The sequence below is a fragment of the Sander vitreus genome, chromosome 20, assembly GCF_031162955.1.
Source record: "Sander vitreus isolate 19-12246 chromosome 20, sanVit1, whole genome shotgun sequence".
In the NCBI taxonomy this organism is placed as follows: Eukaryota; Metazoa; Chordata; class Actinopteri; order Perciformes; family Percidae; genus Sander; species Sander vitreus.
The window spans coordinates 19,904,201-19,923,393 of NC_135874.1; the positions used below are offsets into that span (position 1 = coordinate 19,904,201).

General features: G+C 39.5%; 2 protein-coding genes across 3 annotated transcripts in view; both read right to left on the reverse strand.

Moving 5' to 3' along the window:
• Positions 1 to 3,528, reverse strand: part of LOC144535009 (histone deacetylase 1) — a 3,911-nt gene extending 383 nt beyond the window's left edge. The window contains exons 1-12 of one of the 2 annotated variants that reach the window (XM_078277219.1): positions 3,393 to 3,528; positions 2,553 to 2,665; positions 2,347 to 2,464; positions 2,143 to 2,217; positions 1,878 to 2,016; positions 1,609 to 1,750; positions 1,440 to 1,532; positions 1,235 to 1,343; positions 972 to 1,112; positions 602 to 710; positions 322 to 452; positions 29 to 181 (exon numbers count right to left, since the gene is read on the reverse strand). In XM_078277219.1, coding sequence (XP_078133345.1) covers positions 29 to 181; positions 322 to 452; positions 602 to 710; positions 972 to 1,112; positions 1,235 to 1,343; positions 1,440 to 1,532; positions 1,609 to 1,750; positions 1,878 to 2,016; positions 2,143 to 2,217; positions 2,347 to 2,464; positions 2,553 to 2,665; positions 3,393 to 3,444 — 1,375 coding nt within the window. In that variant the 5' untranslated portion in view covers positions 3,445 to 3,528. Of the gene's footprint in view, positions 1 to 10; positions 182 to 321; positions 453 to 601; positions 711 to 971; positions 1,113 to 1,234; positions 1,344 to 1,439; positions 1,533 to 1,608; positions 1,751 to 1,877; positions 2,017 to 2,142; positions 2,218 to 2,346; positions 2,465 to 2,552; positions 2,666 to 3,392 lie in introns of both variants that reach the window. The other variant, XM_078277217.1, reaches the window with a different exon arrangement.
• A 760-nt stretch (positions 3,529 to 4,288) lies between these two features.
• Positions 4,289 to 17,529, reverse strand: lck (LCK proto-oncogene, Src family tyrosine kinase). Its single transcript, XM_078277506.1, has 13 exons — positions 17,275 to 17,529; positions 15,455 to 15,567; positions 14,751 to 14,817; positions 14,274 to 14,364; positions 13,130 to 13,228; positions 12,899 to 13,002; positions 12,418 to 12,567; positions 12,173 to 12,325; positions 10,037 to 10,216; positions 7,885 to 7,961; positions 5,484 to 5,637; positions 5,134 to 5,265; positions 4,289 to 4,996 (listed from the first exon to the last, which is right to left on the reverse strand). The coding sequence occupies exons 2-13, from the start codon at positions 15,560 to 15,562 to the stop codon at positions 4,800 to 4,802; spliced, it is 1,512 nt and encodes a 503-aa protein (XP_078133632.1). The 5' UTR covers positions 15,563 to 15,567; positions 17,275 to 17,529; the 3' UTR covers positions 4,289 to 4,799.
• Between the last annotated feature and the right edge of the window lie 1,664 nt (positions 17,530 to 19,193).

Genomic DNA, 19,193 nt, shown 5'->3' on the forward strand with positions numbered 1-19,193 from the left:
GGATAGATACCTTTTGTTTCTTCCTCACCTTTCTTCTCCTTTTCTTCCACCTCTTTCTCTCCTTCAGTTTTAACTCGCTTGGCTTTCTTGAAGCTGGCTGCGTTTCTGCGGCCTCCCTCGCCTTCATCTTCAGAGTCAGAGAACTCCTCCTCACACGCTATCCTCTTGTCATGAGCACGGACTGAACAGTAACAGAGGAAAGGGTTGAATTAAAACATGGAACTTTTTTTTTTTTTTTTTTTTTAAAAAGGGTTAGCTGCAAAATGCTGGAGATCTGGTGTGAACATGGAAGAAAAATATGACTATGTGAGAGGTTCCTACTGGAGATGCGTTTGTTGGGGTCATCCTCCTCCTCATCGCCACTGTCCTCCTGTACAGCATCCTCGGGGATGGCCTGCATTTGGACTCCCGGGGCGTGGGGCAGCATACGCAAGTTTTCAAACAAGCGCTGCCTAGGAGGACAGATTGCAGGTTGAACATACTGACCACTAAACAACGTGAGACACAAACCTGTGCCTATGATACGGCCAACTTCTCAACGTTTTCACAATACAAGACACATTCAGAAAATTATATTTGAATGGCCGTTTGATGCACTCACTTGATCTTCTCCAGGTAGTCGTTGGTGTTCTGATTGGTCATGTTGGAGGGGCTGATATGAAGCTTGAAGTCTGGTCCGAAGTACTCAAAGTAGTCGTTGTAAGGGAGCTCTGTCAAGTTGAGTTTACATTTTGTCATTAGTTATTGAACATTAAGCTACTTTATTGGAAACTAATGCTACTTCCATTTTGTTGTTGTTTAATGATCAAAAGAATCTGGCAACTGACTGATCAATAATGTCATCAATATTTCATTATCTCTAATACATTGTAAAATGTTTGTGTTTACTGACCGTGCTCGATTACCACCACAGAGAAATCGGCTCTCAAATGAAAACCATACTAACTGTATTCAGTGCAACATGGACTCACCGTTGGGGATGGAGGTATCAAGGGCTACAGCAGTCTCATATGTCCAGCAGCGTGCCACATTACGGATGGTGTAGCCTCCTCCACCCAGCATTAGCAGTGGCAGGTTGAAACTCTTCATGTACTCCACACACTTGGCATGGCCTGAGAACACAGCACAGCGGGGAAAAGAATGAATTGGGATTTGGTTTCTCAAGTTTATTCAACACAGCTGCAGACCACTTTGCTTACAGTGTCATCAGGAGAAAGAGGTTTCGTTAATTTACCTTTAATGGTGAGGTTAAAGCAACCAAGCCTGTCTCCTGACAGCGAATCAGCTCCACACTGCAGAACCACTGCGCTGGGTTGGTACATCTCCATCACCTTGGCCATGATCTACACAACGAACAACATGCACTCTCTCAAATTCTTCTGTCCATCAAGGGAGCCCTCAACCAAAACATCACAGTCAACACGTCTTTGCTTACTCACAGGTTTGAATATGGCTTCATATGACTCATCGTCAATCCCATCCCTCAGCGGGTAATTCACAGCATAATATTTACCCTTACCAGCACCGATGTCCTGCGGAGACGAGACAAATGTCAATGTATGACTACGACAATATGGCTTCTACCCCTCAAATCATTTTAGGGCTTACCCTCAGGTCGCCTGTGCCAGGGAAGTACTCTCCATACTTGTGGAAGGACACGGTCATGACGCGGTCTGTGGTGTAGAAGGCCTCTTCAACACCATCTCCATGATGGATGTCAATATCTATGTACAGAACTCTCTGGTGGTATCTGGAAAGAAGAAAAAGTCGGATCCTCAGTTCTCAAAACAGAAACTAGATCAACCAAGCAGAGTATCATCGACTTGTGCAGACCAACCTGTACTCGAGGGCTGCTATGATAGGGCTTTTGTACTCACTTCAGTAACTCCAGGATAGCCAGTACGATGTCGTTGACATAGCAAAACCCAGAAGCCTCAGACTTCTTGGCGTGATGCAGGCCTCCAGCCCAGTTGATAGCAATGTCCGTCTGCTGTTTGTTCAACTTCACCGCACCGGCTGGAGCACAGAGAAGAATTAACAGCCTGCTTATGCTAAACTTAACATATTACTGTGGGCAATGACAGTCAATACTGTCCAACACAGCAAGTCTGTCTGAGCAGCATTTAAGGAGAAACCACTTACCAACGGAGCCCCCTCCTGAAAGCTGGCAGAACTCAAATAAACCATCAAACACTGGACAGTCCTCCCCCACATTAACTGCAAAGCAGCAGCGAGGAAAAAAAAACAACATTATTGCTATTGCTCATGTCAAAACTTAAGCATTAAGTTTAACGAACACAAAAACAACATTACATTAATGCAAACGGCATCTCTGACCAAACTTACATCTCTGCATTTGTTTGCTGTACTCGGACATGTTGTCTGGTCGAATTGAACGCAGAAATTTGATGTAATCATCACTGTGATACTTGGTCATCTCTTCTCCGCTGGCTTTGTGTGGACGCTGAAACAGAGGACAAATTAGTTTCTGAGACACTTGAGTGAGGTCCAGTATTGTGACTAAGAAGCAATGTTACTGTAATTGAACATACATATATCTCCATTTTTCTGTAGAGTCCATAGTTGAGCAACAGGTTGTGAGTCATGCGGATTCGATGGGGCTTCATCGGGTGCCCCTGACCATAGTAATAATTTCCAACATCACCTGAAATATAAAGAAATAAAACACACCACGTTGGGTTATTTGTTAAATTTCTCACATGCAAATGTTGAATAAATGTAAACATAAAGTTAACAGCAAACACTAACATGATAGCTTCCTGTTCCTAACAGGTTAATGCACTGAAAACGTCGTGAAGGAATTCAACATCATGCCCGTCGGTTAGGATCCGACAACCGAACTCCAAAATACTCGAGTCAAATCGCCCCGAAGTACCCAGGTCCACTTACAGGGTGCCGCTAAGTTACACACAGCGAATAATGTCGATCAAAACTACCTTGCATTTGAAGTCAGCAAGATGAGCCATTTTAATGTTAGCTTGGTGTTAATTGTGAAGACAATGAAGTACTCATATCCCCATTGTTAGCTCTTTAGCTAGTAACGTTAACTAATCTAGTTTAAGTACTAGCTAGCTAATATTCGGTGGATAAACGTTTACAATTGCATTTCAGGGAAAACCAGTGCATTTAGGAAAACCGAGCAAACATTATAAGGGCATTAATACTCAGTGTGGACATAGCAGCATTTTGTTAGACTGAGATGATGAGAGCCGCCTGCGACTCAAGCTAACGTTAGCTAGGTTAGCTAGGTTAGCTAACGTTAACGTGCCAGGTTAGCAAGAGGTGGACTAAACATCAACCTTTGTTGCAAAGTGGTGGATTTCATTCATCCGCCCGTCCACCTTCTAAAGTAGAGGCACACGAGTACTCACCATCATAGTAGTAGCAAACTTTTTTCTTTGTTCCTTGGGAAGTAAGCGCCATTTTAGTGCTTTTTGGCTGGCTTTTAGCGCACACCACACTAGACAACAGCGACAAGAGGCGGATAGTTTGTATCACGTCTAATCAATGGGATGTAATATTAGCTGCTTTCAACAGGAGGCGACAGAGATACAGTCCGTCCCACTCTGTGACGCTGTGTGTTGTAGTTGTTTTACACTATGCAAATTAATTACATTCACAATAATTGTGAATTTAACAGTTGTACCAGAGACGGTTTAAAATTGGTTGTGGGCTACAACCTGTTCAGCAGTGGCGGAACAAGTATTTATCCGTTAGCCTAATTAAAAGTACCAATGCCACAATAGAAAAACTCCATTACAAGTAGGCTACAGAAATTAAATTGTAAAGTAGTAAAAAAAAAAACTCATGATGCAGCATAATGGTTCCTGTAATAATAAATTAGGCTATTATATAGCCTAGAATATTTTCAGATCATCATAACTGATGCATATGAGTAGGCTGTACATAGCATTTCAATAATGCAGCTGGTCAAGGAGGAGCTATTTGTTGTAGCCGTTTTGCTTGGTTGTTTAATCTTTGGCAATGCATCATACCTAATAAATTCATGCATGTCTCTAAAAAATATAAGGTAGAATGGAAAAGTAAAATGGAAGTACCAATGAACAGCACATGTAGGACTACCTCAAAATTGTAAATAAGAACAGTCCTGGAGCCACTGTACCAAGTTCTACATTTTACCACTGCTGTCTGCTAAAACTATGTGCACGATCACAAATACATATTTTAAGTGGCTGTCATACATGCACTAATAAAACATTTGAGCATTTTTGTATGGTATCAAAGATATTTGGCTGATGATGATTCATTTAGGTTGTGATGGGTTCTGCTTTATTCAATGTAACAACAAAGAAAATAGGCTATGTAAAGCTTTTTACTATAAGTAAAACAATATAAAACATACGTATTAAACTGCTGAGGTAAAACACAGCTAAAGCCCTTTGACAGTATTTACATCTTAATAATGAGCACCAGGAGAGCAGCTACTTATTCATCTATAGCAGACAGTTCCCAGTCTATTCAAGCAGCATGATCAGTCACTCTCCTTTCTGTTGTTGGCTCTGCAGTGGTCCAACTGTTGCAAGAATTTCTGGGTTTACAGTTCCACATGTGATTGTATCATATCTAAGAGGCGACTTCAGAATAAGTTTGAAGCAACAAAATACTCTTATTTGATTAAACTTCAAATTCTACCCTATCAATATCAAGTTGATACTCTTCAAAAACAAAAAACAAAATCCAGCATCCATCTGCACAGGCTGTGCCTTTAGTTTGAGTATATTTATTGTAAGTCTGTATGTTGTTCTGCCCCATCAGGGCTATTCCTGGTACTGCCTCTCTGTGGCAGTGAAGAAATCCTCCAGAACGCTCCTCAGGTACTCGAAGGTGGGCCTGTCCTCCGGGTTTTCCCTCCAACACAGACACATGACGTTATACAGCCCCTCTGGACAGTTTTCTGGCTTCGGCATTCTGTAGCCCTGCTCCAGGGTCTGGATTACCTCTGGGTTGGACATACCTGAATAAAAGGTAAAATGTGGGAGAGTAGGCAATGGATGTGATGTTTTCAGCAATTATAATCTAGATTTGTAATTGGATGATTTTATAAAATGATATTGTGATGGATAAGTACGAGTGCAGAGAGTAAGTATTTACCAGGGTAAGGTATGCGTCCATATGTCACTATTTCTGTCAAGAGGATCCCAAATGACCAAACATCGGATTTGATGGAAAATGTGCCATAGTTAATAGCCTCTGGGGCTGTCCATTTGATGGGGAACTTTGCACCTATGAACACAGGAGGAAACTTTATTTTTCAAAACAATCACGAACACTTTTTTTGTAATTACAATTAAGGTGATTACTTCCCATACCAAATGTGCATAAACAAAAGCCTTATTATAAATTAAATAATATTCTATAAGACACATTATTTAGCCTGAAAAAAAAGTCCCATAGGTTCAAAAGAACATATGATATAAGTAATTAGTTTTAGGTCTTGTTACCCTCTCTTGCTGTGTATTCGTTGTCCTCAATCAGCCTTGCCAGTCCAAAGTCAGCAATCTTACAGATGAGTTCATTAGACACCAGAATATTGGCTGCTCTCAGGTCTCGGTGAATGTAATTTTTCGCCTCAATAAAAGCCATGCCATCCGTCACCTGCAGGAGGCAGCACATCATCAGACAAGCCCTATGACTGAGTAGAAGCAAAAAGGGGCCTGTGTATGTTTTAATATTGTGTAATATTTGTGTGTGTTGGACAGATGAACTGGGTTGGTGAACTTCCAAACCAGGGAGTTTACCACTTCCCCAGGTCAGTTTCTTATACCCTTTACCTCTGTACTCCACCCACGTACACAGTTGTGTCTCCTCTACTTCCTGATACTAAAAACTACAGTCCTGCCTTTACCACTGCAGATTATCAGACACAGATTATTCCAGTGACTGTGTTTCTGATTCAATCAAGTACTACATGAGTCATTTCTACATAGTCATACCTCAGAGGAAAATTGGTACTACACCTAATGCATGAGGCAAGTGTGTGTGTGTGTGTGTGTGTGTGTGTGTGTGTGTGTGTGTGTGTGTGTGTGTGTGTGTGTCTAACTCCTAACTCTTTATGTTTTGCTGGGTCAGTGGTGTGCATTTCAAACATAAGATTCTATCACGTAGGTGCAATTGGCCCTGGGGGTCTTGTCAGAAACATGACATGTAGGTTTGTCTGTGTATTTCATAAACTTCTACTGTCGTCATGGCTTCCCACTCAGGCAACTTAACGCTTCTTTACTCTCCATTTGATTGTGGTATGATTCAGTCTGAAACTTAATTTGCATTTGGATTCATTAAATGATCTAAGGTATCTGCTTTACTCTCCTATAGCTGACATTTATTTGATTAAAATCTCAAACTCCGCAGATTACATTTTACATTACACATTTTAGGCAGGCATAAGGATGTGGACAGAGTGTCCAATACTGCGGCAAGAGCAAGGTCATTAATCACCTGAATTTTTATGATGATGGTGAGTTACTTGCTTTGGCACTTTTACTGCAAATTCTACCAGTGCATGACAACTGGCTTAAAAGCATCTTTCTGTAAAATATATTCACCACAAAGCTCTGTATAAACTCTACCTCTAAGCTCTAAGGCGTCGGAGAAATTGTCTACTCCGGATGAAGAATCTCTTGTCTTGTTAGACTTTGAAATTTCAGTCGGTCTTCCTGTGGTTGTGTTTTCCATTCCCACACCCACAATGCATGTAAGTCAAAGTTCCTTTACTAACATGCAAAATTTCAAGAAATAGATGTGGGCATGATTATAGTTCAACATTTTGGGAAATACTATTATACACTTTGTTTCAGAGACTTGCCAGTAGTAAGTTAGCTTAGCATAAAGAAGGAAAAAAAGGAAACAGGAAAACTCCTAGCCTGGCCAAGCACTTCTAGAGTTAACTAATTAACATGTTATATCTCGTTTGTTGAATTGTTTGTTTTAAACTAGCTCGAGTCTCGGTTGGTTTCCTGGCACCCTCACAGTGACTATAAGACCCCAGGAAGTCACTGCTTGCACCCAGGAAATAGTCTGGTTTTATACTAGTAAAACCACAACTTTTCATTTTTACACATTGCTACAAATTAAACAATCAAATATAATGTATGTTATATGTATGTTATTAGTGAGCTTTAGAGGTGGTATGAGGATTTTGTCAACTTCGACCGTCAGGTCAGCTGTTTCCCCCTGTTTCCAGTCTTTGTGCTAAGCTAAGCTGGCTGCAGCTTAATATTTAACAGACAAATATGAGAGTGGTATCAATGTTCCAATGTAACTCTCGACACGAAAGAGAATAGACGTATTTCCTAAAATGTTGAACAATCCCTTTAACTTCCAGTCCGTGTCAAACCCCATGTTCCAACAGTGGTTGTATCTATTGCAGAGCTGTGACAGAGCATCTTACTATATGTTGATTAAAGAGATTTTACAATTTCAGAGAAATTAAAATTATTTTTTTTAAATTATTTTTTATTATTAAAATAAATTAAATCTGCATTATACATTTAGTTTCAGATTAGATTTAGATTTCAGATTTTTACAGAGTCGGCACTGTAGTGAGTAGACTTTTCTTGCAACCTATTCGGGCTGTTTGGTTAACAGAGTTTTATTTATTATTGTCAAAACCGATGTTCGTAACAATACACATGCACCTCTGCACACACACCCAGCTGACACACCAGTCGTTATTACAAGATTAGTGTTGAGTGTAAGCCTCATTACAACAGTGGCCAGTTTCCTGTCTATGAGGATCATGCTGTGAGAACAGGAGGTAAAAGAACAAATGAAAGAGAATCTGGTAAAATGGAGTATGGAGATAAGTGCATACACATATTGATAGTAAAAAAAGAGATGTCTTGCCTGAGACGCCATGTCTATCAGAGTGTTCATGGGCAAATTGCTTCCCTCTGTCGTTTTCAGGTAATCCACTAGGCTACCTGTAAAAATGACATTCAAGTTATATCTCCTTTCAGGAAAGCACTTTTTGCTGAACAATATGAATTTATCTTGCAAATCTTGTCAGCCTCAACACCAGGGACCTATTTCTGCAAATAATAAACTAGATTCCAACCACCAGTACATCCTGAATATTACAGATGCATACACTTGTTTATTGTATTGTATTTAAAGGTGCAGAAGATTAATTAGATTAGATTAATTGGAAAACAAAGGTAACATCATGCTTTGTCCAGAAGACTGATACTATTTTCCTTGGTCAAAAACACAATGTTTCCCCGCAGACATAAATAGACAGTTGGACCAGAATAGCAGTTCAGATCAGGGAACATAACACTGTGAGGAAGTACACGGAGCATCCGTCAACTTGATGCATAGTTTCTGACAGATAACTTTGTGTTGAGTTTGATTAGCACAGAACAATACCTCTGCACACCAGCCAACCACGTCAAACCAAAGGAAATGCTTTAAGAGGAATGACTGTGCCAGGAAAGAGGAGGCCTTTGCTCCTCTGCTTAACTCCGGAAGACCTGCTTTTGAAGTCTGAGAGCCAGAGGAACGCTCTTTGTCAAGGTCACAAAGGGAAGCTGGGATGACACGCCTGTTATTTTCCATCTTTGTTGTCTTCAATAATAAATAAAAAAGGGCCAAACTGAAAAGACGGTTACTCCGAGCCATCCTTTTTCTTGACAACAGAGGCGGCAATTGTGTCCTGTCCACACATGGATCCCAGACAAAGAGGCATCCTCATGTAGAGCCACTGCTGGTGGTTTACAGGCCACTCAAACAAGACCATACAAAGGCACTCCATTCAATTCAGCTGTAAGGCTGTTGCTGTGTTTGTGACAGCATCTCTCTATGCCTTTTGTTATTGTTCCTCCAAGTGTAAAAAAAAATGCCAAAGACTTTTGAGGTTAAAGTGAAACAGATACTGGATCCGTTCCATATGACTGCTGCATTTGGGCGTAATAAATTATTACAGGGCATAGAGCTTGTAATATGAAAAGTTGTTTGCAGCTGTTACCATGACCCCAATTTATTACTTGTGTTTGTGATTCGCAGTCATTTCACACATACTTTGTTTTGTAAGAAGGGAGGAAGAGATCCAGTGCAAGATGCTGAACAAACTGCCAATACAGACTCTGGAAAGTAGCCAAGTATCATCAAGGGGTCTCGGTGAACAATAACCTGATGAATCACACTCTCCTATTTTAATACCCCAGCGATCTCAGACGGGCCAGGAAAGACGTCCACTCAGTGAGTAAACACCAGTAACCTGTCTGGAGAGGCCTTGGCAAAGAAGTGAAAGTTCATGTTTGCTTTGAAACATTTTAACACAGAGCGGCGAATACAGGAGCGTCGCGAGGAGAAGCTGAAAATAGCCTATCAGAAGGCAGGCCACTTCAGCAGAGCAGCATGCTTTGGGAGGCAAGGCTCATGACTTAGCTCCCTTATTTAGGTTTGCTTTCACAGCTGCATTCATGTCCACTCACGGATGATGATTATTACGGTATTGTTCCAGTAATGTGCGTCTCATATCATATCTATTATCAAACACAAAAAAATACAAAGGCAGCTGTGGTTGTCTGATCAAAAGGTGCTGAGCTAATTCAAAAGAGTCACTGGAGTCTAAAAACACTATGACTCATGAAAAGGGTTACACACATAGTGCAGCCCAGTCTTTTGTTCAAGCATGCACCCTTGCACTCATAGTCCGATACCAGATCAACATGTTTGATCCTGAATGTCTACGATGTGCCACTGCCTATAAAACACTTACTTTGTCTTTGCTCCAGGCGCTGATCTTACCCTGATGACACTGCCTTTGGTGTTAAGGGCAACGGGGCAGGAGATTAAGAAAATTATAGTTTCAGACAGGCTTAGACAAATTCCAGGTGAATAAACTGAACTGAAAGGAGCTGGTATGATTAAAGAAGGATTTGTTTCATTTCATAGTTTTCCTTTTCTTTTGATGCTTTCAGTGATATCTGAAATCTTGATGGTTGGTGTTATCAGTAAAATGCCTCAGGCTGTGACACAGAATATTTCTACCCACCATTTTCCATGTACTCTGTGACAATATAGATTGGCTCCTGGGTAACAACAGCGAAGAGGCGGACAAGGTGTTGATGTTGCAAGTTCTTCATCATGTTGGCTTCTGCCAGGAAGGCTTCCACCGACATTGTGCCCATCTTCAGGTTCTTAATTGCCACTGTTCTTTCATTATTGTAGATACCTGACAAAACACATTTAGACATCAGTGGGTTTCTGAAAGGCATTGATTTAATCAAGATGAAGAGTGTACAGCTATGCTAGCAGCTCTGTGAGGCTGTACTTAGGTTACAATGTTAACATGCTGATGTTAAAATGTTATAATGTTGTAACAATGCTAACATGCTGATGTTAAGCAGGTATAATGTCAACCCTGTCTCCTAAAAATTACATTCCCATACAACGAAACTGAATTCTTCTTCCGACTGAAACATGTTTTCCAGTAAAACGGTCACAGTTTTAAACATGTGGTAATGTTGTGAATTGAAACAAAACTACTTGGTTAAGTTTAGGAATATATATCATGGTTTGTGTTAAAATTTGTGTTTGTTACTTAATTGTAGTTAGTACATATGTAAAGTACGTTACATATGTGACGTAGGTTAAGTGGAATTCAATTAAATAAGTATTTCTGATTTGTCGAAGACAAATGTCATCCAGAACAAAATGCGTTTCTCTCATAACGGAATTGAGAATGCCCTTATGTGTATGAGAACATCATTGTTAGGGGACATTATCACTATTTTAGTTTAGCGTGTTAGCATATTGACATTTTGCTAAGTAGCAGTAAACACAAAGTATAGCAGAGGCTGATGGGAATGGCATTAGTTTTGCAGGTATTTTGTCATAAACTAAAGAATCGAACTGATTGGAATTTTGACCTGATGATGGAACTGGAAGCAAAGTCAGAGAAAGCCCAAAGTCATTGGGATTCATCCTTTTGGGACCATTAATATTGGTACCAATTTAAACATAACATCCAGTAGTTGTTGAGCTATTTCACTCAATACTAAAACTGTCAACCTCCTGTTGGTGCTAGAATAAAAGTCATGCTGCTATAGCTAAAATATATGTTGTACACATGAACTACTACACTGTGTTGAAAGTAAAAGTAAACCTTTCATCTCAGCTCAGGTCATTAATACAGTTGGTTATGAGTTGTGATCAAATATGTGCTAAACTAACAGTTCCACATGACTCTCATGCAAACAGGATCTCATTCCAGATCTGGTACACTAACCAAACTAAGACATGTCAATCAAACCCAGAGCCAACCAGTTCCATCTTCAGTCATCTAACATGTTTAACATCTTAAACCATGCATGAAGCGTAGCAATGGGAAAAGATTACATTCACTATTTAAAGCAGTCCTTCACCTCTTTGTTATCTACAGCGGAAATCTTGGATGGTTATTATCACATATTTTCATGTAAGCTAACGAGAATAAACACTTCAAAGCAAGTGACAGTCACTCCCATTATTCAAGTATGTCCTTGAAGCAATGCTTGGATGAAGACAGAGAAACAAATACAGTGCCCAGACTACATGCAAGAATATACTGTCAATAGAAAGTGGATGTGAAATGGTGACTAGTTCCATGGTTGGCAATGTTTATCTCTAGTACAGTGGTTTGTTTGGGATGTTGAATTGTGCTGGCAAATTAGGATGGAAAATAGAGGGGAAATACCCATTTAATTGAATAATAAGCACAATAATAAGCACTTTAGATAGATTATTTCAGCTGATACTGTTCTAGTTTACTCCACAATGACAATAGACTCAATTCATTCATTCAAGTATTGGTAAGAGACCATTCCTCCAATCCCTGAGCTCTTTGGAAATTTTGATTTATGTTGTTTAAGTGATGTTACATAACAGGGATAATACCTCTCATCATTCTCCAGTTAACCAGCTCATACAGGCCTAAAATTAAGACTGTGTTGAGGAAACTGTTTTGCATACTCTGCAGGAAAAAAAAACCTGGCTAAAGGCTTTCTAGCAGCCCACAACTTGATTGAGCAGCCAGGCTTTGTACATGTGATGTATCTGTGCAAAATGGTGCAAGCTCCTATGTACAAAATAGACACTTTTAATTTAAGAAATCAGTCATAAGCCCCATATCATCTCCTCTGTCACTCACCCATCCAGACTTCTCCAAACTGTCCTGCTCCAAGCCTGCGCTCCAGCTTCAGGGACTCGCGCGGAATCTCCCACTCATCCTGCCACCAGGGCTTCTGTGGTGCCCTTGACTGGCACGGCTTCCCTAACTTTGTGCACAACCCATCTGCGTCACCTGGACGATAGAGAGAAGAGGGGCAGGTTTAGAATCATTCAGATAAAGACCCCACAGCAGTCTTTATTAATCCCTCAAGAGGCTGCACGCACGTGAGTGATGCTGGACGAGCTCTTTCAGCGAGTTGAAGGATATCTTGGCTGTGATGTAGAAGCCACCGCTGTCCATGTTGCGGATTCTGTAGTGCTTGACTCCTTCACCAGTGTCTTGGTCCAAGTCCCTGATTGAAAGGGCGAATGACCCTGGAACAAAGAGGAAGCATAATCTATTGTGAGATGATGCAGATTTCACCTGAAATATTAAAAATCAGAAATCAAATTAGGTTTAAACGTCAGTGTGGGGATCTTATGTGTAGCATATGTATACAGCTTTACAGTACAAAAGAATATTTATTTATTACGCATCTAGTGGGGTTAGCAGTGTTTGTGCTGCATTTCCAACACAAATATGTTCATGTCTAAAAATAAGCAAATGTGGCCAACAGTGGAAGGCCATACTTCTGAGAAACTACCTTGTAAAATAGAAACTTTGTTGAGTGCATAATGAGTCAATGCCATGATGAAAAAAGATCACCTTTGTTTGTTTCACTCTCTCGAATCAAGAAGGAGCCCAATGTATTCCCAGGAGCGAGCAGGATCCTCATGGCTTCGTTTCTAGAAAGATTCTTGAAGAACCACCTGCAGCAAAAACACACAATATGCTTCACACTTTGAGCTAACCACTTCCCTTCCCTTAGGGACACAGCATGCATGATATGAGATATGACATGACGTTGAGAGCAGTTATGTTTCCTGTATGACATACGGTTCAGTCTCCACTGTGGTCATTGCAACAAAGTTGTGTGGGATGAAGCCCTGCTGGCCTGTGGTGAGAGACTCCGCCATATACCACTCTGGATCATCCCTGGATGTCAAAAGACACAGCAATGAGTGAGTTAACAAACCAGAGACTCCTCACAGCAGTCTAGACTTTCTGGGATGAATGTGTTTCAATGAACCCCCCACAGGCAAAAAGGATCTTTGTGATGTACATGTACCACACTTAGCTGCCAGGTACTGAATGTCTTGTTTTACATATTAGCAGAAGAGACAGATGAGAGATGCTCACTATAAGTTACATACAATATTTAATCACATTGAATATTGCTTGTTAAACCTTTGACATTCATCAGAAGAGTAGTCCTCCCTAAAATCAAAATTAATTATCATATTTTCACAGAAATCTTTGTCCAGCCACCAACCAAAAAAAAGATGTTATTTATTAATTTAACTATTCAATTACATATTTTATACTTTTTGTCTTCCTACATTATAGTCTGGTTTAGTTTTGCACAAAAAAACTAACTAGAAGATGTTATAATCTACCTTAGGAAAAAAAAACTGTTATGTGTGTAATCATTACTCCTCTTCATGTAATTGTAACCCCCAAACATTTCCAGACAAACATATTACTGAGGACATTATTGTCGTCAATGGTAACAACCCTGATCAATTGAAAGTAAACTCCAGTAGAGTTTGCTGGACCACCAAATAAAGCAAATATATATATATATATATATATATGTATATATACAGCGAAACGTTTTTGACATGTTTTCGTTTATTGTTGACAGTAGAGAGAGACAGGAAACATTGGGCGAGAGCAAGGGGGATTAACATGCAACAAGTCTCCAGTCGCAACGGTTAATATGTGATATGTGCCTTAGCTCACAAGACCACCGTGAAGACCCAGGTTTGAGTTTTTGGAGCTGTAAATAATACTTAACATGCATTAGGTGGCAAGGATGCACATGGGTTATGTTGCTGCATGTAGTGGTCCGACACTTACAATAAATTCAAATTTCAGGTGGGTGTAAGTTGATAGTATACAAATTAATGTCTGGGGCTGGAATTTTGTTAGAAATCTTTTTTTACCAAGCTTTACTATGTGCTAAACCAGCCACTCTTACTTGTTGATGATCTTGAGTTTGTCTCCCTTCTCAAATCCCAGGTCATGATCATGTGCGGGTTCATAACTGTATATGGCCACCACAAGGTTGTCTGCAAGAGGAAAATTGTAATTTTTAGAAAAATATCAAATGCATACACTAAAATGATTTAAGGAGAAATTAATTAGAAAAGTGAGAAATTGAAAAGATGTGAACGATACATGCAGATGTAAAATAAATGTGTAATTTTCAATTTAATTGGGGATAAAGGAAAAAATAAAAAGCTTTTTTCTTCTTTTTTTCTTTCTTATGTATTCAATTATACATGTAATAATACTTTAACACTTTGAAACTTGTAAATGTCTCACACACTTACTTATATTTTCTATTTGTACTACTACTGCCATTCTGTTTTTCCACACTACTTTACTTTACCACCACTACTTGCACCTGTAGATAATGAAACACACACAGGAAAAATGTTCTGTATCTTATCACCTGGTAAAGGAGATGTAGGAGGCGAATGCTGTGATGGGTAATTGTATGGAATCAGCTGGTCTGTGTACTGGTGAGGGAAAAACAAGGTTAGACTTGCATCTTAAATTCAGCTTGCTGAATAACGATAGAAGATTCATGCAGTAAAACAACGAACTATCACATGTCACATTTGCCGTAAAAAGATATGAACATTTCTGGTTTATGACGCAGATGTCATCGGTTATTTTCCCAGACAAAATGTCTTGTGTATTGTGGCACGCACAGGTGTTTTTCTCTTTTATTTCTTATCTAATGAGACATCTAAGTCATGTAGAGAAACATTGAGGTAATAATTACTCTCCCATTTAATCACACACAAAAGACAACTTCCCTCGCAGTTATTTAAGTTATAACCCTTTTCTTGGAAATGGTTACATAATCTACACAAAATGAAAAGTATGGTGGGACTCCATAGATTATGATATGAGAAGGTGCGAACATAACATGGGCTCTCACCGTGGGAGACCATTTGCACCTTCACACTTGTACGGCAGTCACACTTATATGTCCATGTCCTCCAAGTGGCCATTCACATTCAACCACACTAACAACCAAAAGCCATTCATGTCAAACTCACTTACACACAGACTCATTCATACACTACAATGTATGATGTACTGACACAAGTACATGCCTGCACATACAAAATGTCCATATACACTTACTGGATTGCATGACTGGGGAGGTAAGGGGCAGTTGCAGTGTTCGCAGATTTCATCCAGGTTCTCAATCCACTCGCTGTCTGAATAGTCCGAACTACAGTTACATCCCATCTTTTCTGCAATTTAGAGGTTCAAGTTATTTTTTTGAAGGTATAATGGGCATCAGCGTGTTCATAAAATAATGAATACTCCGTTTTTTTAATAGCTAATGAAAGTATTTTCTTTTTGGCCAGCATCTTAGATAGCTGGTGTCCCCAAATAAATGTAGTAAAAGTATCATGCACTGCGTTTTGAATTATATATAACACTTAATAATTAACAAATACTGTTAACAAAAAAAAAAAAATAATTCAAATAAAATAGCCTTTTAAAGATTTGTAGGTGGAGGACAATAACAGAAGACACAAAAGGTTTTTGTTTCTGAAAACTGCTTCAATCGGATGTGACTGAGAGCCTTGTCTCAAAATGGAGGCTCAGTAATTAATCAGGTTGAAAATTAAGAACCTATCATCTTTAAAAGCTGTTATTTAAGGCACTCTTTTGACACCGTACAAAAGTCAAATGAAATCACATCCAGAACTGTGACAAACAGCTACATTATTATCAACACCTTCAGCATTTTCATGTTCTAATTCTTCTTCAGACTTGAATAGTAGGCTCTATAAAACTCTACAAATACTCATCGTATGTAATCCAATGTGGCATGTTCTGTACTGTGTTTTACACTGGTACACTGTATGAACTGGCTTTCTCAAGTTTACTTAGCTCCCATTGGGCCACTCATGGAATCGGGTCAGTGGGCTAATCGCAGCAGCCATAGTGACCCAAAGGCTCAGAGCCGTGAGAAGAATCTGGAAAGGATTGACCTGGCAGTAACAACCCACCACTGTACAGAACGAATCACAGGAGGACGGAATCACAGGAGGATCACCAGAGTTTTCTTGACTAATCGGCACTCCTACTCCTACTGGCCGGCACTCAGGGAGTCACACAAACAAAGTCAGCATTTTCCACTGAGGGGCTACCCTCTTCTTTTTATGATCTGCGGCTGAAAGCCTTTCCAAACAAATACTGATGATTGTTATTGTTTGCAAAGTATTATGGGTATGTAGAAGGTCGTGTGGACCTGTAAAAATGTTTTGACAATTGTCAGTGAAGATTATTGACTAATAAACTACACCTTTCCAAAATGCAATTGAGAACACCATAAACAAAGAAACTACATTTACAAATAAAAATACATTTTCATGAGGATTTGCTTGTTGTTTTACCTATTTTGTTCCAATTTCAACGTTTCATACTCAAATTTGTTTTTGTGCTTCACATCCAGTCATCATCACCTACATTATCTCTCGCATATAGTCACATTTGTGAGACAGCTTTGTCTTTACAAACACATAAATGCCTGAAGTTTATATTTGATTTTGGATTAATAAGATACAGATTCATATTTTATTTTTTATTTTTTTTGTAATACTGATTTTTATCAACAGTGACGATGACACAACCAGTTGCTGAATATGTTTTGTTATTAGCCTAAACGTTAATATCATGCAACAACTAAATATGGATTTTAGCTAGTTGGCCATACCTTCTGGGTGTGGACATTTTTATTACTCTCTATATGTAAAATTCTTTTTTATATTACATAAAAGTCAAAAGACTCTACCAACTGTGAACAACCCCTGTGATCAATATAACATATTGTATATGATAATTACAGAGAACCGATAATGATAATGGCTGTATCTTAGTCAAAGTATTTTCTTTCTCTATATTCTAAACCTATGTAACACTGATAAACGCACAACTTTGAAACTCACCTCTTGAAATATATGTCTCTTCAAGTGTCCAACAATATCAGATTTCACGTGCCGCCATAGAGATAGTCTTTGTTAAATAGTTATCTTTTTTTTTAAAAGAGCTACTTAGCAATGAGTGAGTTTTTCACCCCTGGAGCCCGGGTGTGAAAATGAAATCGTCCGCTTCTCTTATTATAACTAACTCGATAGAAGTGCTGATGTGTGTCACACACTTTGGAGGAGTGGAGGAGAGCGACTCAGAGAGTTTCCTGTCGTTGAAAGGTTGAGGGTTGCTCTGCAGGCTTCTAACAGGTGCTTTACCATGCAGCTGTGTGTGAGCAGGGGGAACATTATAGGGGTCAGGACTGCTCCTTTCCCAAAGATGTTTCCAATACAGGTAAAAAAAAAAAAAAGAATAAAAAGGAGGCTATGGTAGACTGTGAGACAGTGGTGAGGTTATATTTATATATTTTACTTTTGTGTGTAACAGCTGTGTGTCAGTGAACTTTAAGGTGAGGTGGTGGTCCAGTTAATCAAAAGAACTTACCCTGCAAGAGAGTATTTGATAAGATAGAGGATTTCAAACAGCATCAGGCTGATCTGAGCAGTATAATAATTAATTACAATGTTTACAGTATTATGTATTTATAGTAACACTGCACAAAATACCATTCGTCCTGGTGTACCATTTTTTAGCCAATGTGGACAGTCATGTTTCCTGTGTATTAGTTTCAAGCCTCAGGTTTAGTATCACAACAACAAGGCTAACTTTGCCGATCACACATGTGGTTTGTGTTTGTTGTGTGTGTGGCCAGCGAGCCATTTAAAAATAGACTTTGGCCTTGATTTGCACAACCAAGTCAAAAATTGAATGGAGGCCACACCATGGTCCCATTTAGAAAGGAGACATAAATGAACAAGTCTCTCACAGTACACTTTTCTACACCTTTCAGACAACTCTGCTGTGGGCCGCATCTCTTCTCTTGTGGTGAACGGCTGCTGCTGCTACAGAGCACACACCGGCAGGAAGTCAGTCCAAGCATTTACAGGAAGTGCACAGACATATGTGCTTAGAAGACTGCCACAGCATAGATTGAGTCTCACTTGATGAAACCACCTGAGCTCACTCTTTTTCCGTTAAAGCACATAACTGAGAGAGTGTCAATCTAGGAGGTTGGATGAACTACAAAGTCTTTTAGTAAGCTGGTTTCAAACATTTTATCCGTTTCTGAAGGCAGAATCTCATCATAAAAACAAATTCCTCATTCATATGAATATCATGAATAATACCGTGGATCAACAGGTACATACCTAAAAGAGCCTCACTATTTTTGGAGATCAGCTTTTAGGAGGCCTTATGAGCCTTTAAGGGTATTCCTAGTTTCCCGTTGACCACAGTTGTCGCTACTTCTAAATGTGGTTGGAAATCACATTCTGTTACGCAATCAAATCGAGATACTATCAATATGCAGAAAGTTTTCCGACCCTTCTACCACCCCGCTTCACGATGCAGGTGCTGGCCTCTTTCATTTGAGCGGGTGCTGCTTTTGTTTTGCTTCTAATGCTTACTCATATGCACTCATGTCTTTAACTAATTCAAATATCTTACATTTTTAAGTTTGTTTAGTTTCAATAAATACAGTCTAAAACCAGCGTCTGCTCATATGATGGCAAGTGGTATGATATGGGGGGGAAAGGTCAAGTGAAACTATGTGCAGGGCAGAGCTGAGTGGCATGAGAAACTCTGCAGAGCTTTATTGTAAAAGCATTCACTGACGAATGAGGCCTCAAGGTACAATACCTTGAGCTGTGCATTTTCCATATGATATTCATTTCTACTATTGGGGCCTAACGTCGCACGTGAGGTCATCCGTGTCCTGACGTATGCCACATTAGGATCATGTCAACAGTCCCAGTTGTGCTCTAATTTCACGCAGCAG